Below are 23425 nucleotides of genomic sequence, written 5' to 3' on the forward strand. Positions count from 1 at the left end.
GAGAGGCAAATCATACTTCCTGACTGTGTTTTGCTTACCGGTTGTATAATGACCTATTGCACCCACGTGAGCAGGTTCTTGGTCCTGTGCTTACTTCATCAGCACTCCAGTTTCACTTTAAAGAGTTTAAAGGAACTAACTTTATAAGCCAATTCATATTATTTGCCAGCTTTGTATTATAGGGAGTTTCGTTTGTGAATTCCGTTTGGGCAATAAGAGGATGTTACACACACCAGGTGTTTTGATGGAATGTGTTATCAATATTTAGGACTCTGTGTCTTTAGGATTAGTGGTGATGAGAAAACAGGAGGGCTCAGAAGAAAAGCATTTAGCTTAGGCAAGTAATGTATATTCTAGTTAACACAAGGTGAAACTAAAAAGAAACTTAAAGTGATTCTATGGAAAGGAATGCCAGACCTTCCTATGACCCAAGAGGAAGACTTTTTCTATTCTAGGCTCAGTCACTCAGCATTCAGGGGAGGGTTTTTTGTTCAGGGCAGCACACAGCATATCTGGAAACCTAGTGACGAAGGGAAATGTCTACTCAGGGTCTTTTCCATAACTTATATGACACCCTGCAGATCAAAGTGTTTCATTGACCTAATGCACTGAACTCTCTCCAGTCCCGATTTCATAAATGAGGAAACAGGTCCTATGCTAGTTGGTGTCATAGCCAGAGAGGATATCCAAGCATTTTGCACCACACTCCTTCAGGATTTCTTTCCAAATGGCCAGTTTCCCAGTAAGCATTACAAGAAAAAAAAATTTTTTAAGGCAATAATTTGAAAAGTAACCTTTCTTTCTTTCTTTCTTTCTTTCTTTCTTTCTTTCTTTCTTTCTTTCTTTCTTTCTTTCTTTCTTAAAAAAACAAACAAACAAACAAACACTAGGCTTCAGTGAGCGCCCTCAAAAAAAAAAAAAAGCACCCTTGCAGTGGTTCTCAACCTTATGGCCCTTTAAATACAGTTCCTAATGTTGTGATCCAACCATAAAATTATTTTCGTTGCTACTTCATAACTGTAATGTTGCTACTGTTATAAATCATAATGTAAATATCTGATATACAGGATGGTCTTAGGCGACCCCTGTGAAAGGGTCGTTCGACCGCCAAAGGGGTCGCGACCCACAGGTTGAGAACCGCTGCTAGAGAAACTGCTTGCAGGCAGAACCACTTGTGCACTTGTGTTCCCCCACAATTGTTTCACTTTTCCCCTTGGTCCCTTCCCTTGGCCAGAAGCGGCGGACACCCAGAGGAGACACTTGCGCCCCAAACTAGGAAACTAGCAGAAGCTCTCCCACCACCAGCAGCGAAAATTCAAAATTAGAGCAGGTGGAAACCTTCACCGAATTCATGTTTGCTTTTCCAGTTCAGACCGCCGTTCAGAGTTTGCAATTCCTTCCCTCCGCAAAGAAAAGTGGATTTTTCCCCCTTTGCAAACACTACTGGATCCAGGTCTTTCTTGTTAGAACTAGTGGCAAAGCAGGCGTTGGGGGGTCGCGCCTGTGACTGCTCCGTAGCGCCGAATTCCCCTCTCTGTTAACTCAGCTCTAACACAGGCTGGCTTATTTATTCTAATTCTCCCTCTCACGCCCGCAACCTGTGGACTGGGGTTCTGACCGGTGCGGCGCGGGGGGAGCTGTGGGCTCCTGCTCCGATGCCCGACCAGGTGACGCCTCGTCGCAGTCTTCGGAGGCAAGCCCCCCCATTCTGGCTCCTCCAGTGGGGTCTGGACTGACCGACGTCCTGGGCAGGAAACCATGACTGTGCCCTTCTGCCCCTCGCCTTTCTGCACCCCTTCAGCTCCCGTCCTAATTGGCGAGCCAGTGACTATTGGCTGAAGTTCCCCAGCGATTTGCATGAACGGAGAGGGAGTGTCTTCCGCCGCCCGCCCGCCAGGAGCGCGCCGACCGCAGCCTCCCTGGGAATGCGCGGCCGAGGGGGTGCGCGCCGCTCGCGGGCCCGGGCAGTGAGCTGGCGCCCGGCGACCTGGCACCCGCGCCTGGATATGGGGCGGCTAAGTCGTCCCGGCAGCAGCAGCACCAGCCAGAGAAACCTGCCGGTAAGGGGCTAGGCTAGGGGTTGGGGCGCGGAGGCCCCGCGACAAGTTGCGGTCCTTTGGGCAGTTGCCACTCCTGGAGGGTTTTCCAACCTTTTCCCTGAATCCAAACTTCGCGGGAAGGTTGGGGGGAGGGAGAGGGAGTTGGGGATTATGTATCTTCATTTTAGCAAGGAATAGGCGAGACCTTGGGTCGTGAGAAGAAGTTTCTGAGGCAGAAATGTAGGCGGGTGAGGCGAGGGGCTGGGGGTGGGGGCTCAGTCCGCTTTAGATGCGGGGTTCGGAGATCCTGCCCGCCGCCGGCATCTGGCCGTGTCTGCTGCCATTGACACATTGTTTCTGCATAATCATTTTCCGCGTTTACTTCTTTTCCTCTCGGGGAGGGGGATTCGTGAGGGCTTCCTACGTGGTGGGGATCCAGATCTTTGGGATTTAATTTTAGATCCTTGGTAAAATGAAAATGACTTCTTCTGACGTCGTGTTTATTTCATGGGGGGGTGTGGGGGGGAGGGGTGTCCGAGCTGAAAGCGTGACTATATTTTCCATATGATTATCTTCAATGATAATTGTTATTGCTGCTGTTGGTTTCATGATAAGGGATGTCACCCATCTCGTGTTCCGGGGGTTTTCGTGGTAGAAATATTTCAGTGAAATAAATGGATAAAGTGCTCACCTCCCAGCCCTCTCCATCAACAACCCCTCCCCGTCCCTCGCCTACCCGGGGGTTTCCCTGTCGCGTTGCGCAGTCCCGGAGCGAGAGTCCTCTCCGCGCCGCGCGTGTTCCCAGGGATGCTCTCCGCTAGGGCCTGGGACCCTTCACTGCGTGAGCGTGGTGATGGGGCGCGGGGTTAGGAAGTAAACAGGAAAAAAAATAAGTTTGGGGAACAGTGTTGCCCCATAGATCTCTCCTTTGCAGCAAGTTTCCTCTTCAGCCCGCTCCCACAGGAGAGGTTTGCCGCTGGGAAGGGTGGCGAGGGCAGCCTGACCCGGGCGCTGGTTGCTAACTCCAGTCTTGGTGTCGCCGCCGGTGTGTAATGAGGCTTCTCTCCTTCCCCTACTTTCAGCCGCTGTTTCTGTTTTTCCTCTTCGTGGGACCCTTCCACTGCCTCGCGAGTTACAGCCGGGCCACGGAGCTTCTGTACAGCCTGAACGAGGGACTGCCCGCGGGGGTGCTCATCGGCAGCCTGGCCGAGGACCTGCGCCTGGCGCCCCGCGCCGCCAGCAGGCTGGACCCGCAGCCGCAGCCGCAGGAGCCGCAGCCTCCGGAGCGCGCCGAGCCCAGCCCCCCTCTCTCCTTCAGCCTGGCCTCCCGGGGACTGAGTGGCCAGTACGTGACCCTAGACAACCGCTCTGGGGAGCTGCACACTTCTGCCCAGGAGATCGACCGCGAGGCCCTGTGTCTTGAAGGAGGTGGAGGGGCTGCCTGGGGCGACAGCATTTCCATTTCCTCCTCCCCTTCTTCGGACTCTTGCCTTTTGCTTCTGGATGTGCTGGTCCTGCCGCAGGAATACTTTAGGTTTGTGAAGGTGAAGATCGCCATCCGGGACATCAATGACAATGCCCCGCAGTTCCCCGTTTCCCAAATCTCAGTGTGGGTCCCAGAAAATGCACCTGTAAACACCCGACTGGCCATAGAGCATCCTGCCATGGACCCCGATGTAGGCACGAACGGGGTGCAGACCTACCGCCTACTGGACTACCACCGTATGTTCACCCTGGACGTGGAGGAGAATGAGAACGGGGAGCGCACGCCCTACCTAATTGTCATGGGCCTGTTGGACAGGGAGACCCAAGACCAGTATGTGAGCATCATCATAGCTGAGGATGGTGGGTCCCCACCACTGTTGGGCAGTGCCACCCTCACCATTGGCATAAGTGACATTAATGACAACTGCCCTCTGTTCGCAGACTCACAGATCAATGTCACTGTGTATGGCAATGCTACGGTGGGCACACCGGTTGCAGCTGTCCAGGCTGTGGATAGAGACTTGGGGACCAACGCTCAGATCACCTACTCTTACAGCCAGAAAGTTCCACAAGCATCCAAGGACTTATTCCACCTGGATGAAACCACTGGCGTCATTAAGCTTTCCAGTAAGATCGGGGGGAGTGTGCTGCAGACACACAAGCTCACCATCCTTGCTAATGGGCCAGGCTGCATCCCCGCCGTGATCACTGCCCTGGTGTCCATTATCAAGGTCATTTTCAGACCACCTGAAATCGTCCCTCGTTATATAGCGAATGAGATAGATGGTATCGTGTACCTGAAAGAACTGGAACCTGTTAACACTCCAATTGCTTTCTTCACCGTAAGAGATCCGGAAGGTAAATACAAGGTGAACTGCTATCTGGATGGCGAAGGGCCATTTAGGTTATCGCCCTACAAACCATACAATAACGAGTATTTGCTAGAAACCACAAAACCTATGGATTATGAGCTACAGCAGTTCTATGAAATAGCTGTGGTGGCCTGGAATTCTGAGGGATTTCACGTCAAAAAAATTATTAAAGTTCAACTTCTAGATGACAATGATAATGCTCCTGTTTTCCTTCAACCCTTGATAGAACTAACCATAGAAGAAAACAATGCACCCCATGCCTTTTTGACTAAGTTGTATGCTACAGATGCTGACAGTGGTGAGAGAGGCCAAGTTTCATACTTTCTGGGACATGATGCTCCATCGTATTTTTCCTTGGACAGTGTCACAGGAATTCTGACAGTTTCTACTCAGCTGGACCGAGAAGAGAAAGAAAAGTACAGGTACACAGTCAGAGCTGTTGACATGGGGAAGCCACCCAGGGAATCCGTAGCCACTGTGGCTCTCACAGTGTTGGATAAAAATGACAACAGCCCAAGGTTCATCAACAAGGATTTCAGCTTTTTTGTGCCAGAAAACTTTCCAGGTTATGGTGAAATTGGAGTGATTAGTGTCACTGATGCTGATGCTGGACGAAATGGATGGGTTGCTCTGTCTGTGTTGAACCAGAGTGATATTTTTGTCATAGACACAGGAAGGGGCATGCTGAGAGCTAAAGTCTCTTTGGACAGGGAGCAGCAAAGCTCCTATACTTTGTGGGTTGAAGCCGTTGACGGAGGTGAGCCCGCCCTCTCGTCTACCGCAAAAATCACAATTCTCCTCCTTGATATCAATGACAACCCTCCTCTTGTTTTATTTCCTCAGTCTAATATGTCTTATCTGTTGGTACTGCCTTCTACTCTCCCGGGTTCCCCGGTGACAGAAGTCTACGCGGTTGACAAAGACACGGGCATGAATGCTGTCATAGCTTACAGCATCATAGGGAGGAGAGGTCCTCGGCCCGAGTCCTTTCGGATTGACCCCAAAACTGGCAACATTACTTTGGAAGAGGCACTGCTGCAGACGGATTATGGACTCCATCGTTTACTGGTGAAAGTGAGTGATCATGGTTATCCTGAGCCTCTCTATTCCACGGTCATGGTGAACCTGTTTGTTAATGACACTGTCAGCAATGAGAGCTACATTGAGAGTCTTTTAAGAAAGGAACCGGACATTAATATAGAGGAGAAAGAGCCACAGATCTCAATAGAACCCACTCATAGGAAGGTCGAATCTGTGTCCTGTATGCCCACCTTAGTAGCTCTGTCTGTAATCAGCTTGGGTTCTATCACACTGGTAACAGGGATGGGCATATACATCTGCTTAAGGAGAGGGAGAAAGCATCCCAGGGAAGATGAAAGTTTGGAAGTACAAATTCCACTAAAAGGGAAAATTGACCTCCACATGAGAGAGAGGAAACCGATGGATATTTCTAATATTTGATGCTTCATTGTGGAATAACACAGAGATGTTTTAATAGACATTGGATAGTCTTCACCGCCTAAACAAGGTGGTATGGACGAGTTCCAATGAAGGACTACTAATTTATAACTTGTACTATATTGTAAATAGCGGTTTACAGGTTTTTAAATTCAAAATCAGAGGTTATAAAATGTGTACAGCATTTTTAATGAAAATTAGTACTAACAGCTATAGAACTATTATAAAAAATATTGGATATGACTTGCAGGTTTCATACACCAAGCAAATGATTGATAAAACCTGGGAGTAAGGTAAGAAAATGACACATTGCATTTTTTTTTCTCTAAAAAATATTTTAACCACAAGAGGGCAACAGCTGCTCCTTTGCAGATAACTGTTTTGGGTTGTTATTCATGACAGTTGTACATCAAATTAATGAAAGTATATTTTAAATAAATTGTTTTTAATATTTAACAAATACAAAATTAAAATAAATTGACGTTCACCCCACTTAAATGTATGATAAGAAAAGAAATGTATTTGTAAACAGAATGTTTACCTTACAAGTATGTCATGCGTAGTTTGAAAGAGAAGGCATTACAAAGAAGTGCAATTTTTTTTAGCAAGGATAAAAACATTGCCATATGTTATTAAAGATTTGACCTGCTGAAGACTCTTTCACTTTCTGTGTACTCAAACTGCTATCTGTTTGCTTTACCACTGAACTTGCTATTATTACAGGGGGAAAGATACATATGTCCTTCCTTACAGAAAATATAACTAGAAATTGTGTCCACAAAAAACAGCCAGAGCAAGAAATATTTCTATCCTTAGTTGCTTCATAGGTGTTCACCACATTTTGGTACTTTCAAAACTTGTGAGCAGTACTTCATACTTGGGTTATATATTAGATATTTATATGCTTAACATCATCCATCACGTAAGAAACTTAAAAAAATCATATTAAAACAGAATTATTGTAGAAGCTGGTGTAGACTACTGGTTGTAGTGGGCCTTTTCTATGAAAGTTATACTTTTCTTTTTGTTGTTGTTTAGATTTGTTGACTACCATTTCTGGCTTCCTTTCTTTGCCTTTGGATTAAGTCCAAGAGTATTTGTAAGCCCAGCAGCAGATTTCTTTGATAATGTAGCTTTTGCTGAATCCTTTGCAATGAAGCAAACTGGTTCATCAGTAATTGATCACTTTCATTGTGTGAGCTGGAAATTTTATTTTCTATGAGAGCTATAACAAAATTATCTGTATAAATAAGTAATGTGTTAGCTTAAACTGGATCATCTTGCGTTTTGGCATCCCATGTCTGTACTGTACCAAAAGTGTTTATATGTCTGCAAATTAAAAGTATATATTTTCATAATTTCTTTCTCATTTTTACCATTTTCTATATGAACTTGGCTTGTTCTTTCACGGAAGTGCCTGTTATTGGCATTTGTTTGCTTCTAGAGGTAAATGTTGGTATACTGTAAATATCGTGTTATGCTTAAGTTTACATTAAACTAATTCATTACTCAATTAAACATTGGGTAAATTATTAAGTATGTGTAGTAATAGACATATATATATATATATATATATATATATATATATATATATAAAATATACAGATAATATGCCTATATGTTTGCTAGTTCATATGATAGTTTATACCCATATATATGCAAATACATATTAATTTATTGAGTTAGTATCAATTATAAACATTCATTTTACTACATACTTATAGCAATCCTGTTAGCTTTATTACAATAGCTTTCAATAAATTTTAAAATAAAAATATATTGCAAAAAATAATTTGAATGCAAACACCTAAGAACTTTTGAATTTGTATCAACCTCATTTTTTTGTTTTCTTCAATTTTACAATGTGAATAAAATGTAAGCATATGAGGCAGTAATGTTTGTTATAAAAAGGAAGTATATTTTTATTAGAAACTTATTTTGTATGAGAGACACATGAGCTAAGAAACTAAGATCATTCATCCCTAAAGCTTTTCATTTATAATTGATGTATAACCATTGAGGAAACCATTCTCTACCAGTCTTTTTATTTTCTTTTTTCTCTCTTTTAAAGGTAGGGGCTACATATGTAACAAGCAGCACCATTAATTTTTTTTAAAATCTCCATAAGTGCAATGATATAACCACCAGTAAAAATTTTTTTTTTCATATCTAAATTTGGAGAAGGTTCATATGTTTGGGGGTATGGACTTTATCTCTAGCATGAGAAACTCCTGTAACTTAATAAAAAGATGTATTTCTGAATAACTCGTTGTGCCAAGATTTCCTTTACAAAAACATCTCATTCACTTTAAAAACATTTATAACAAGGGAAGTTAAAGTAAATTAAGCTCAGAGATAATAGCTTCTTTTTACTAATACCTTGTGCTAGAACAGTTGCCAAAATGTATGCTAATCATGTCAATGTTGTTAGTTGAGCTGGCACAAAAATAAACGTTCCATTCATTAAAAAACCTAATATCCATTTAACAGTTTGAGTACCAGGAATCCTCTTTGCCCAGTTTAATGAAGAGGAGATTGCTCTGATCTTTGCACTGCCAAATGCATTCTTATACCATAGAGAAAATTGTTCATTCATTTGGATTGGGAAATTTAAAACCAACATAGCAATTTCAGCTACAGGGGAAAAAAAATTTACATTATTTGACTCTTTAGGGTAGATTCCTTGATCCCTTTTTTTAAAATTAAAAGAGGTTTTTGTTTTGTGTGTGTGTGTGTGTGCGTGTGTGTGTGTGTGTGTGTGTGTGTGTGTTGTCGTCAGTTATTCTTCTATCGGTGGTTTAAAAGGAAAAGAAAAAATAAATGCTTCGTTAGAATAGTTTCATAGTGTTGGTGTATTAAAACAAAATCCAAATCCTTTGTGTTTTGGGAGCTCTGCATGTGTTGTATAAAAACACCATACATGATCTTGTTATGAAATGACATCACTGAAGCAGCTTAGGGATGGTGTATGAAGTTGGCTTGATGATAGTAAAATCTCTCATAAGATTCTAATTTGTGCTCCTATCAAATATCTCAACAGTTGACTGCTGTTAAAGGAGAAATGCAGCAGCATATCCTCTGGGGACTCAGGTCCAATCTCTCCTCAGTGCGGTGAGGGGTGCGGACTCAGTGGGGTCCTGACCTTTGGCGGACAATGAAGAGTATAATGAAAGGACAGCCTGAGCACATGGGGTTTCCAGTTCCACTGAGCAGCCTCTGCTTGTGGAGACCAGAGATCTAGACACCTGGGCATTTTCTTTCCTGTGGATTTGCTCACTGGAGAGAAGCGGGCAATTGCTCACAATTATTTTGCTGACTTGTGTAATTTCTGCCTATCAATATGCCTTAATAGTGTGGGAAATCAATAAGTATTTATGGAAAGAGACTTACCATCTTTCATTCATTTATGTAAAGCAGAAAAAAATCAATTAAAAAGTTGGTCGTTTCACCCGGCTGGCGTGGCTCAGTGTTGAGCGTTGACCTATGAACCAGGAGGTCAGGGTTCGATTCTGGTCAAGAGCACATGCCCAGGTTATGGGCTTGATCCCCAGTGGGGGGCATGCAGGAGGCAGCAGATCAGTGATTCCCTCTCATCAATGATGTTTCTATCTCTCCCTCTCCCTTCCTCTCTAAAATCAATAACAAAAATATTAAAAAGAAAAGTTGGTAGTTCCTGAGCAAAAAGACCCATCTTGGTTTTTCTACTTATTTCTATTCCTGATTTTTAAACTTTATATATATATTTCAGATGCTGTATACATAAATACATACAGTCTATAATCATTTTGTAAATGACACTTGCCCTATATAATAAAAGCCTAATATGTAAATTGCCCCCTCCACCAGGAGTTTGACTGGGAGTTCAACCAGGGGATGGGGCTGGCCAGACAACTGCCTATGGCCCCTCCCCCCAGCTGGCCCGGCCAGATTGGCCTGGTTGGGGTGGACCGGCCGCCCCACCTATGCAGGAATTCATGCACTAGGCCTCTAGTTGTATATAATTGCTCTAAAAATGGTAGCATGTTTTTCTCTGATAAACTTCTAAACTGGGGATGTATTCCTTTGAGGCATAAAACACATTGGATAAACTTTAAAAATAATTTTAAAGATGTTTTTATTGATTTTAGAGAGAGAGAGAGGAAGGGAGAGGGAGAGAAACATCAGTAGGCTGCCTCCTGCATGTGCCCTACCTGGGTTCAAGCCCACAACCTGGGCTTGTGCCCTGACTGGGAATCAAACCAGCACCTCTTGTTGCATGGGACAACACTCAACCAACTGAGAAACAATAGCCAGGGCTGGATGAATTTTAAAGACTTAACCCACTAATGTACAGAAGTAAGAATACTGAGATGATTAAAAAAGAAATAATTTAGTCATTCATTCTATACATGTTTATTTTAGTACTCTAATTACCAGGGATGTGACTGAGAAGATGACAGAATCCTTTGATGAATTTAGATTACGGTGTAAAAGGTCAGTGAGAAAACCTTATTTCAAAACATTGAGTGGGATAAATACCTATTGCCAGGATGCCTTGTGAGAAGGACCTAACCCAGACCTGGGAAGTGTTGGATAAAGCTTTCCAAAGGAGGTGATTTCTAAGTTGGGCCCTCTCAGAGGAGCTAATGTTTAAACTGAGTAGAAGAGAGAGTCAAGGAAGAGAAAATAGTGTGCATGGCTCGTGTAAATGTATCATGATAAAAGAACCACAAATACTATTAGACTTGGCTGATGGGATACACAGAATAAAAGACAGTGTTGACAGAGCTTGAGGATGTAGGTGTACTGCAAATGATAAAGGGATTCATGCCATACTTGAAGGTTGCAATTTTATCCCACAGGTGATGGAAATTTTAAGGATTTTGATCAGGGAATTTTTTTAAAATCACTTTGGCCATGTGTAGAGCTTGTGTTGAAGAAGTATCTGGAGACTTTTTAGAAGGCAGTAGTGACAATTTAAGTGAAAGATGGAGCTTTAAATCAGGGAATATGAAAGTGATGGATTATAGTATGGAATACAGTGGGTAAATATTTTATAACTGATAAACTTTGTATACTAATAGAGTTAACCCACATGTGATAAACCAGAAAATGTATAATTTTCATAATTTCCTCTCAAGCCTATTTTACAAATTTGAAAAGGGCAGGAGACTCATTTACCCAACATTACATCAGCAATGAAAGCTTAGGAGCCATAACTCCCTTTTTAATGTTGGGTTTTATGATACAGATGGAATTTTAAAGACATTAATTTACCAGTTTACTTCATACTTATGACTGTCAATGCTACTCAATTTAATAAACATTACTGTGGGCTCATGTGGTAGATATTCCAACATGAGGTTGACCACATCAAGAATACTTTATCCAAGGCATTTGCAATATCTTGCTTGTAGTTGCACTAAAAAATTCCACCAGCAGATGAGTCATGTTGAAAATTGAAGAAAAAAGACAATAAAATATCAAGTGTACAACATAAGATGTAAATATAATTTTTATGTGTTGTGTGACTATCAAGAAAGAATGACATATCTGGGAAGGTAATTCTAAGCAAGATCCAGGAAATATGGGTAGTTAAGGCAAAGAAGTACATAGGCCTTGAGATTAAATATCACTTTTAGTTTTAAAAAGTCATTTATTATATCTTATGTCTCATTTTGCAAAAAGACAGGTTTCTTTTTTAAATGTGTACATAGCTTTTTCACTTTGTATATCATTCATTGTTTGATTATACAGTTTTTGTTCTAAATGCTAATCTAAGAAAAAAATGAAAATTGGAAACACTAGTTCAAATAAATTTAAAATCAAAACAAGAAAAGCATAGTCCAAGAATAAAGTTTTCTTATCTAATCTAGTAATAGACAAACATGGTAAGTGACCGTACCTTCGCCACACCTCCCATTGTCTAATCAGCATGATATGCAAATTAACTGCCAACAAAGATGGCGGCTAATTTGCGTACTGCAGGCAGGGCGGGACAGCGCGAGCTACCAGCGCGCCCCCATCCAGGGCAGGCCCACCATAGAAGCCCCAGCAGCCGGCCTGCCTTGCAGCCCGGGAACCACCCATCAGCAGGTCCGGGGCTGCAAGGCAAGGCCCGCCCCCAAAAGCCCCAGCTACTTTAAAAATAGAACGATCTCCTTTTGAACCAATCTGTTTAGATTCAGGATTAGTAAAACAGTATAGAACTAATGAAATACAGTGATAGGAATTAGGAAGTGTGACACTGATGGTTCTGGGCATGTGAAGGGTGAGGGACAGAAGGGTACACACGGTCTTCCCTTCAGTTATGCCTGAGAGATGAGCTCCCAGGGCCCGAGCTGCTCCATGCCCAGAGGAGGTGGGTGTGGTCAGTGGTTCTGTTTCAGAACTCTGCCAAGCAGAGACCTTACCCAACCCACAGGGAACTCTTTACTCCAGAAAACAGAAACAGCCAGTTCCCAATGGGCATGGGAAAACCAGTGTCCCCTCCTGTGCACGGCGTCCTGATGGGGTGACGGGGGAGGTGGGCGAGGGGAGCAGTGCAGAGTTGTTAGGCAGCTAGAGTGGGAGTGGAAAGGCCATGAAATGTCCACAGTCCTGGCTGTGCCCATGGCCTGGGCTGCTCCTCCAGGCCCTGGCTGAGGGATTAGGGCTGATTCTCTCGGGAAGGGAATATTCCATGGGTGGAAGATTTACAGGCTCAGGGTGGGCCCTGTGTTAGTTTGGGGCAAATCCCTCAGCATTCCTGCTGCCAAGCCCTCAAAGGAATGAGGCAGAGGCACCCCTCACCCCCAAGACCCCTTCATGGACATTTTAGCATCTACGTGATTTTTAATCCCTTCAGGGAGACTTTCTATCCTGCAGTCCCATCCCACCCCACTGTTGCTGTTGTTTTGCCAGCTGGGTCGAGCCTCAAGGGGAAGGGGGGTTAATACTTACTGAAAGACTACTGATCCTACCGGGAAACCAACCTATTTACTGTACTGTTGTAAATATCATACCCTTTATATCCTGTATATTGGCTTCTTTTAAATAAAGTGAAATGTCTTAGAAAAAAAGAAAAAAAAAAGACAAGGCAGGGCGGGACCCAGAAGACCCAGAAGCCACCTGATATGGCAGTAACTATCAGTAAGCACTCTGAAAGTCAGTGGCATAAATGCACCAATTAAAGGACAGATTATGAGGGTGAATCAAAAACAAAACCCACTTTAAATATAAAGACACATATAGATTAAAAGTAAATGAATTAAGCTGCAGCCTGTTTTGCTCAGTGGATAGAGCATTAGCCCATGGACTGAAGGGTCCCAGGTTCGATTCCAGTCAAGGGCATGTACCTCAGTTGCTGGCTTGATCCCCAGTCCCTATCAAAGCATGTGCAGGAGGCAACCAATCAATGTGTCTCTCCCTTTCCCTTCACTCTCTCTAAAATTCAATGGAAAAATATCCTTGGGTGAAGATTAACAAAAACAAAGTAAATGGATTAAGTAACATTAAAGAGATTATAAGAAAAATATATTCCAAATTCTGTTAGTTGTATAATGGTTATGTTTAAATTATTAACACCTAAGAAATTGGGTGAAGGGTACATATAATATGCTGTAGTATTTTATAGTTTTTTTTACATGTATGAGATTATTTCAAATTAAAATATTAAAAAATTAAAAATTAATAAAATATTAATTGAAATGTATCTGCATTACATGAAAAATCTCCTAATTGCTTCTAGCATAATTTATTAAATTGTGCTAAAGTTTACAAGGGTTCAATTAAAAAATATCTTAATTCTAAATGATATAATAGAAAATATATAATAGTGCAGTTATAAGCACTTATCTGAAAATAAAAGTTTAAAGAAGTGAATTTAAAGAAGGGATTAGCCAAAGAAAATATATGCACAACCCATGGACACAGACAACAGTATGGTGATGGCCAGAGAGAAGTGGGGGGCAAGAGCTGGTTAGAGGGGGCAAAAGGGGGGAAATAGGGACATCCTATGTAATAATAATAAAAGGCTAATATGCACATTGACTGAACGGCAGAATGACCGATTGCTATGATGTGCACTGGCCACTAGGGGGCAGACGCTCAATACAGGAGCTGACCCCTGGTAGTCAGTGCACTTCCATATGGGGAGTGCCACTCAGCCAGAAGCTGGCTCATGGCTGGCCAGCGCAGAGGTGGTGGCAGGAGCCTCTCCCACCTCCGTGGCAGCACTAAGAATGTCCAACTAACAGTTTAGACCCGATCCCTTGGGGGCCTAAACCTTTAGTCAGACATCCCCCAAGGGCTCCCTGGCTGCTAGAAGGATGTCTGACTGCAAGCTTAGGCCTGATCCCTGGGGAGTGGGCCTAACTCGACAGGTGGACATCCATCCCCCAAGGAGTCCTGGACTGTGAATGTGCGCAGGCTGGGCTGAGGGACCCCCCTCCACCCCCACCCCCCCCCCCCGCCCCGAGTGCACAAATTTTTGTGCACTGGGCCTCTAGTAGTTAATAAAGAAAGAATTGGGGTAGAGATCTAGGAGATTGTCAGTGGTCACTTAGAGCACATTTCAGGAAGACATTGGGATGATCACTCTTGGAGCAAGCTATCTCATTTCTAAATGTTGCCCAATTTTAAGCTATACTTTCACAAAACGAACATGCCTTTCCCATCCTTTGTTTAATCACCCACTGGTGGAAGTTTAAACCTAGGCTAAGTAAACATATAGTAGATATAAAAAAAAGTATTGTATTCAGTCCTGGTTTCAAGAAAAGTCATTTGTCCTGTCAAAAAGTCCCCCTCCTAGGACTCATCTGTATGGAAAGTATGAACTTACTCTGTCTCACAGTTTAATTTTAAAGATCAAATAAGTTAATTCATGCAAAATATTTCACAAAGATGAAGTGCTCCACAAATATTTGTTATTATCATTGTTATTAGAATTAAATAGTGTGCTATGAGGTTGTCTCAACAGGTTTTTTAATCATTCTTCTATCAGATTCATTCAACAAATATTATTTACTTATTTATTTTATACAAGAAAAAAATCCATAAAATTAATAATGTTTTAGCTTAAGGGCCTATTTTCTCAACAAATTATAATATATTTATCATTATTCATTTCTTAGGCCCTTTGACTTTTTTTTTCCTTCTTTTTTACTCATGATGAGTTCATATGTCCCTTTTTATTTGGAAACTTCATGAGGACCAAAACTAAGATTTAAATTGTCAGAGCATGGAACTTGAGTAATAATTTAGTCCAAACTCCTCATTTTACAGTTGAAGAAACTAAGACATAGACTATCAAGAAAAAAAATGACAGCTGAGGGGGATTTAAAGAGAAACTAGCATTTATGAATGTAAAAAATAATCAAAATCTTCCAACGGCAGAGTTACTTGCCTTCAAATATTTTCCTTAAAACATACTTAATATTACTTTTATTTAAAAGTTAACCAAAGTGTTATATTTATAAAGACAATACACTAAATGTCAAAAATCTTATCTAAAAATGCGGCCAATCAAAACTAAATATTAGCTATAACCAGTTTGGCTCAGTGGATAGAGCGTCGGCCTGTGGACTGAAAGGTCTCAGGTTTGATTCCGGTCAAGGGCATGTACCTTGGTTGCGGGCACAACCCCAGTAGGGGGTGTGCAGGGGGCAGCTCATCGATGTTTCTCTCATTGATGTTTCTAACTCTCTGTCTCTCTCCCTTCCTCTCTGTAAAAAATCAATAAAATATATTTTAAAAAAACTAAATATTAAAATGAATTATTAAGAGTGATATCTCTTGGCCCTATCTGGCTTGGCTCAGTGGATAGAGACTCTGCCTGCGGACGGAAGGGTCCCAGGTTCGATTTGAGCCAAGAGTACATGCCCTGGTTGCAGGCTCGATCCCCAGTAGGGGGCGTACACGAGGCAGCCAATTAATGATTCTCATCATTGATGTTTCTATCTCTCTCCCTTTCTCTATGAAATCAATAAAAATATATTTTTAAAAAATGTAAAAAAAAGAATGATATATCTTCTCTTCATGAACTTGGGGAAAAATATAGATACATTTGAAAAAATAAAGTTACTTATACCTAATAAAGAGAAAAATATAAAAATTATAAAATTATCTATTTGACAAATATAATAATTACAAGAAAATAGTAAGAAAACTTTTAGGAGATTAGAGAATAGATTAGAATAATGAAGGAAATTTTTATGAGCCCTACAAAAAAAGTGGAAGGAATAAACTTGATTTATAATATGGAAAAAACATTTACTTATGGAAATTGATGTATATATCAGATGTATATATCTAAAAAGCAGGTTCAAATGTGAATACAAGGGATAGGATTTATTCGAAAATAAAGATGAACAGACTCATGTATAATAACATAAGTGAAGATAAACCAAGAATGACTGAATTTTAGGAACACACTAAATTTTAGGAACACAGTGCCCTGAAGCTTTAACAAAAATAAAAGAAATTATTACCAACTATTTACTTACTAATTATATTTACTCTTAGCCTATGCCTATTACAAGCATGACATTGAACTAAGCACAAGGGTAGGTTTTGTTCCATTCTCCAAAAGATTATTTTCCCATTTGGGAAAACTAATGAAATGACATATCCATAGGAATAAATGCCTCTGACATGTGCACATCTACCAGAGAGAGATAGGGTCATGATGGTAGGCGAAAGTGCTGCCTAGGGATATGTACTACATACTGGAAGCTACTAAAGAGAACATCAAAATTATTGGAGAAATATAATCTTTGCAATGTATATGATGTAATATTCACAAAATAGGGATTTAATATTTTCCCTACAAAAAGTACTCTAGAATAAACCATTTCCCCACCTCATTTATAGATGTATCTGAAAATGAATCTACAGATTTCAGTGAAGAATAACTGAGTATAAGTTGGCTTATAAGATTTTTCAAACTAAGAGATTTAATAGAACTTAAGTGAATAAAATTAATTCATTTTTTGTGCCTTATGCTTGTCTTAGGATGCGCTGACGTGCCATGACCAACATTCCCAATCAAACTGTTTGGTGGGGAATGTCATTTAGCCCAATTGAAAATGATTTCTAAAAGACCTTAGTAATAAACGTACATACCATAAAAGAAAAGCAAAACTCACAAAACATCTGTCTCACGGAGCCAGCAAGAATCTTCAGACATCATTATTTTCTTCCCCTTTGAGCGTCTTTGACCATCCTACTGGTCTTTCATGAGGGAAGTTCAATATTTTTCAGAATCCTTTGTTAGCCTATCTGTGGTAGGCAGAATAGCCCCCAAAAGATGTTTATGACTTAATGCATGGAACCTATGAATACATTGTGTTACATGGCAAGAAGGTCCTTGTAAAAGTAATTGACATTATGAACCTTAAAATAGGAAGATTGACCCAGTCTTAGGAACTAGAAAGGCTCCTAATTCACAATCATCAAGGAAATGGGGATTTCAGTCCTATAACACTTGGAACTGTGTTCACCAACAGCCTGAATGAGGACGGGGAGTTAAGAAATGAGTATTATTTTAGGCTGCTAATTTTGAGGTAATTTGTTGAAGCAGTAATAAAAAACTACAATAGTATCCTGAAAAATACAATATATGTTCACTAAAGGCCAAGTTTAGTTGAGTCATTATAACAAAACATTGTTTTATTTTGAATAATTTTTATAATAGATGCTTGAATCTTTTTTTTTTCAAAACAAGGGTGTTAAGTATGTATCTAATTAGAATTTGCTAAGTAAAGAAAAAATAAATCTTAAAATAATATAAACATGACTAGAGGCCCAGTGCACAAATTTGTGCATGGGTGGGGTCCCTCGGTATGGCCTGCAGGGAATCGAGCCCCAGCTCATGCCCCTGGCCTCGCAGCCCTGCAGCCCCACCTGGCACCCAGCCATGGCCTAGTGCCGCCCCCTCACCTGCTCCACCATCCCGCCTGAGGGTCAATCGATCAGGGCTGGGCCCCCCACCCAGCTCCTTCATCACCTGGAAGCCAGGTGGCAGCCCTGCCCCCCACCACCGCCCCATCTGCGGGGTAATCAGTGGGGCGATCGGGCCCCCACTTGCACCCGCCTTGGCCTGGTGCCACCTGCTCACCTGCTCCACCATCCCACCGCGGTCCCGCTCTCTTTGGGGCCCATCGGCTGCACTGCTGCCTGCTACCAGCACCACGTCGCCAACACCCGCCACGTTCCGTGCCACCCCCTAGTGGTCAGAGCATGTCACAGTGAACGGTCAAATTCCCAGTCAAACAATTTGCGTATTAGGCTTTGATTATATAGGATGGAAAAACAAAACCATGTATTGTGAGCCAACTGCATTCCAGGCAGTGTGACCCTGCCACTTAGATGGTATGTTCATTTTACTTTTACTAAGTCACAGAGAACTAGAGGTGTTTTTATTTGCATAAAGAAATCCCTCAGTTGACTTGAGCTGGAATTAATAGTGCTGAATTGGTGAATTCATCTTAGACCCAATTTGGGATGAAATAAACAGAATAACTGATATTTGTAATGGAGGTATACCATGGTGGATGCGTGTGCTGCAGTTGATTTGTAAAAGGTTGCTCTTATAAGAAAAAGATGCATGTTGTTATTGCAGACAAAATTGCCTTTTAATGAAGGAGTTTCTGCAATTAATTTGAAGTGACCTGTAATCTCTAATTCTTTGAAAACAAACACTTTGGGGAGTGTTTTTTTTTATATTCAAATTTCCTACCAATTCTACCTCCTATTCAAATCTGCTTCACTCTATACCATAAATTCACAGTAGAGGATGAAGTTCATTAGAATCACTGGTTTAGTATGTACTGACTTTTTAATGGGCATCTACTTTTGACATACCCAATACATAACAAATAGGACTATATTATAGAATACATTTGTTCTGGTAAAATTATATAATTTTGCAAATTCAGTAAAATATTTTGGATTTATATCAGAACTCATGTGACTGAAAGGTTAACATGAAAGTCATGTTTTTATTAATTTTTCAAAAAGACAAGTTTCTTTCTTAAATGTGTACATTGCTTTTTCACACTGTCAGTCATTTTTTACGATTACACAGTTTTTGTTCTAAATGCTAATCTAAGAAAAAAATGAAAATTGGAAGGACTGGTTCAAATAAATTTAAAATCCAAACAGGAAAAACATAGTCCAAGAATAAACTTTCTTATAGTTAAGAAAGAATTGACCTAGAGAGCTAGGGGATTGTCAGTGATCATGTCGAGCACATTTTAAAATATAGTTTTCATTGATTTCAGAGATAAAGGGAGAAGGAGAGATAGAAACATCAATAATGAGAGAGAATCACATGCCTCACACTGAGGATTGAGTCTGCAACAGGGGCACGTGCCCTGACTCTGACCAGGAATTAAACCCTGACCTCATTCATATTACGACGCTCAACCACTGAACCACGCCAGCCAGGCATAGAGCACATTTTAGAAAGCTACTGGGATGATCACTCATGAAGCAAGTAATCTCATTTCTACATGTTGTCCAATTGTAAGCTATACTTTCACAAAATGAACATGCCTTTCCCATCCTTTGTGTAATTACCCACTTGGCTGTGGAATGATTTGTACTCAGGTTATTCACATGAAGCTCATTTCAGATACAGAGAAGCTAAAAAACTGAAGTTTCAAATTCAGACAAAGCTCATTTTCTTTCCCTCTTTCAGGTTAAAAAAAAAAAAAAAAAAGAACCAAGTACTTTCTGAAGACCGTGAGGGAAGCAGCATCTCCAGGTGTATGTCCAAGCAGGCCCTCTCATGTTTGGGTTGGGATAGGGAGTTTTTCAAATTTGTCAGAAAAACCTACAACATCGGAGAGTTTCTTCCCTGGATGCGTTTTTGGTAGCTCCAGTTGCGTGGAACACGGACATGCCTCCACTATCCTGAATGGGGTTTGAGATCACCACTGCTCAGAAAAGGCCTACACCATTTTACAGTCCTGATAAGGTGACAAGTGTGGGTTAGAGCCTGGCTACTCAAAGTGTGGTAGGCAGAAAGGTAGCAGCAACAACATTTGGTTGCTTGTTAGGCATGAAGAATCTAGGGCCCAACCCAGGTCTATTAAACCAGAATCTGTATCTAATAAGATCCCCAATTGATTTTTTTGTAAATTAAAAGTTGATAAATGTGTTTGGATGTTGAAATAACCTGCATGTTGAAATAACCTGCAGAGTTAAAACAAAAAGATACCTGGTTCCTCTCTCTAACTTAATTGATGTGGGGTGTAGGATGGGAGTCAGGATTTTTGTGAACTACCCCGGGTAATTGGAATGTGCAGCAAAGTTTGAGAATCACCAGTTTAGAGTTCCGTTATTCCTATAACTTGCCATGTCTACTTGGTATTCTAACACCCAGCTAATTTGGGATTTGTTTTATCGCTGGCATCCCCTCCCAAATAGGACACTATTTCCAACCCCACCTGAAGACTGAACTCATAATTACTATCAATCAGGCAGTTTTTAAGCTTATCATCATGAGAATATTGTCCTCCTCACCAAAAGCAGGCAAAATGATTAGAATCATCCTAGCATGTCTACCTTTTGGAAGTTTTAGTTTAGGACAGGTGCTGGAATATAAGCCTAATGAGCATGGCCATTCTCTCTCTCTTTCTCTCTCTTCTCTCTCTCTCTCTCTCTCTCTCTCTCTCTCTCTCTCTCTCTCTCTCTCTTCTTTCTCTCTCTCTCAAAGTGGTAGTTCTAGAACCTAGAATAATGTCTGGTACATAACAGAGACTTGATAAAATTGTTTGCTCAAGGAATCAATAAATGCATGCATGAATGGCAGGGAGTCCTAACACATAAATTACAGTAGTATGTACTTCAGAAGAAAACTATTATATCATGACTATATATTAGTAGAGCCTGGGAGTAGTTCTCTGAGGAGGGTGTGCAGGAGCACAGGTATGATGTGCCCCATCCTCTCACATGCCCTTAGTGCCCTGGTAGAGAGTGGGACATGCCTAAGAGGGCAAAAATGAGGGAGTGAGAAGCAGACATATAATGTGTCATGGCCACTGGAGCAAAAGATGTAATTTTTCATGAGGCTTTTTTTTCCCAGTCTCTGTAAACCCTGTTCCAACTACCAATTTGAAAGTTGTTTAGTAAGGAGGAAGATTATAAAATATAAAATAAAAAATATAGAAAAGCATATTCTAGGCATGAAAATTGGAAGTAAACAAAAATGAAATTGCTAGCAATTTTAATTGTTGGGAATGAAAGATATGCTGATGAGAATCGTACTATTTATCCTCCCATTTTACATGACTGAAAAGAAACAGGATAATACTGCCTACTTGGATGAAGTAAAAAAGGACTAACAACATCCAACAAGCTAGAAACAAATAAACAGAAAAACATCATATTTATATCCTGGATCTTCCGATTACTGGTGTTAAAATCTTGGGGAAACTTCATAAATATCTATAAGCCACAATTCCCCAGAAATACACAGGAAATAACCCTAGGGTTGTTCTGAGAAATAAAGATAATATCAGTAAAGTGGGTAGCACTACGCCTTGTACTTGGTAGCCAATAATTCAAATATAAGTTTTATTCTCACTTCCCTTTTTTCTTCTCCACATTATTTAAAGCATGATACATCAAGGACATAAAAATTTCCAGGACCAATTTCTGTGTCATCAGAGCCCAGCACTAAATGTGTGTTGAGTGAACAGACAAAGGTAGTGGGTATTATTTTGGATTTCAGTTCTTTTGAGTGGGGGCAGGAGGGAAACCCATGCAGACATATGAAAATCGATTCATAAATTAACCTATTAAAATTCTCATTAGGCATCTACTATGTAGCATGTACAGAGATATTTGTTAAAATATGCAATTGGAAATAGTCTTTGTAGCTCAGAGTTTAGCTAAGGACACTAAAAATAAAAGTGCAATTTAATGGGATAAATGTCTTAATTGGGGATGAATAAAGCCAAGTGAATCAATTCAAGCAGTTGGTTCACATCTTTTTGTATGCAGCTGGTTTCATTTTCAAAATTATTAATAATCTCAAGGCTGAGTACATTTCAGTGCATCCACACATATTGTTACAGCAGAACAAGCAGGAAAGGCAAGCTGGGAGATTAGGGGAGTTTGGGCTATGGAGGCATCATCTGTTCCTTAGTGTACACACTTTTTCTTTCTTTTCCCTGCCTTCTGCTTCCTAATATATCCAAATGGTTCTCTCATTCATTTTCCTTTCCCTTCCAATAGAGACAGAATGTCAGTAATAAACACCACCTTTATTTGGCTCCTTTCTTTCTAACCTGCTAAGCTATTGTTTTTATAAAAATGTAGGATTTATCAATTATCTCTCCTACCTGTCATACTGCTTGAGGTAGACACACTGATATATTTTAGGGTTAGAAATTGTCACAAGATAGTAAACGTGCTCAGACAACCACCCTTTACTAACCCAAATCAGGAATGGACACAGAAGACTATAGCTAGACCCTGCTTTGTGAAAATATACACAAAGAAATTATCTTTCAATAGAATTGTATTATATTGACAATTACAAAGATATATAATTTCAGGGAGTCTAAGCTACTGGAAAATCAAAACATGTAGATTGTTGATACAAGTACAAACTGGGAAATATGAGGGCTATTGGCCAATTTGTATATATTTTTAAATGTACATTATTCTTTTCCTTTGCACCTTTACTTATAGAAATACTAGGGGCCCAGTGCACTAATTCATGCACCTTGAAAGGAACTGTGGGCCGTGAGGCTGCTGTGGGCACAGGGGCGGGTCTCTCCTCCGCGCCCCTGTCTGGCCCCTCCCGCTGCAGCCCCCTGCCCCCTCTCTGCTGGCAGCCCCGCTCCCACCACCGCCACTCCCATGCACTGACAGCGCTGGCCCCACTCGCACCCACTGATGGCGTGGAGCTATTGGGGCCGGCACCATCAGGGGGTGCGAGCAGTGGCTGCTTCGCTGATTGTCCCTCACGGGGAGATGGGGAAACCCTCAGGGGAAATCAGGGTTGGCAGCTGCTGCTGGCACCTGCTGATGGCTGAGCGATCATCACTGGCAGCAGGTGAGAGAGGCAGCTGCCGTCCTCAATCACCCCTCAGGAGCAGGAGGAGGTAGAGAAGTCCTGAGGGGCAATCGGGGGCCGGCAGCTGCTGCTCACACCTGCTGATGGCGCCAAGCAATCGGGGCTCACATCCACTGATCCCTGGAGCATGTGCAAGCACTGGGCGGGACCGCAATGTGCAGGAGCAAAGAATTTTCAGTAACCACCAGAGGCTTGTCCCAATGACAGTGACCGGCGCCCCACCTTGGTCTGGTGCCCCTGCTCACCTGCTCCACCATCCCACCGCAGTCAACACCCACCACCTTCCACGCTCTGCCGCCTGCTGCTGACACCTGCCATGTTCTGCGCGCGCCCCCTGGTGGTCAGCGCACGCCATAGCAGACAGTTGTTTGGTTGTTCAGTCTATTCGCATATTAGGGTTTTATATATTTAGATAACCAAAGAAAATAGCTTCAAACGTGTGTGCAAGCATACTTGCTGCAGAGTTTAATAGCAATGGTAAAATAACCCAACTACATTTACATTAATATATAATTGGTTAA

The 23425-nt window shown here is 41.4% G+C and overlaps 1 protein-coding gene across 1 annotated transcript; it reads left to right on the plus strand.

Moving 5' to 3' along the window:
- Positions 1 to 1566: 1566 nt before the first annotated feature.
- On the plus strand, positions 1567 to 7212 carry PCDH20 (protocadherin 20). Its single transcript, XM_006106099.3, has 2 exons — positions 1567 to 2060; positions 3122 to 7212. Exons 1-2 carry the CDS (start codon positions 1926 to 1928, stop codon positions 5855 to 5857), a joined length of 2871 nt encoding a protein of 956 aa, XP_006106161.1. The 5' UTR covers positions 1567 to 1925; the 3' UTR covers positions 5858 to 7212.
- Positions 7213 to 23425: the final 16213 nt, after the last annotated feature.

The sequence above is a fragment of the Myotis lucifugus genome, unplaced genomic scaffold (genome assembly GCF_000147115.1).
Source record: "Myotis lucifugus unplaced genomic scaffold, Myoluc2.0 scaffold_767, whole genome shotgun sequence".
Taxonomy (NCBI): Eukaryota; Metazoa; Chordata; class Mammalia; order Chiroptera; family Vespertilionidae; genus Myotis; species Myotis lucifugus.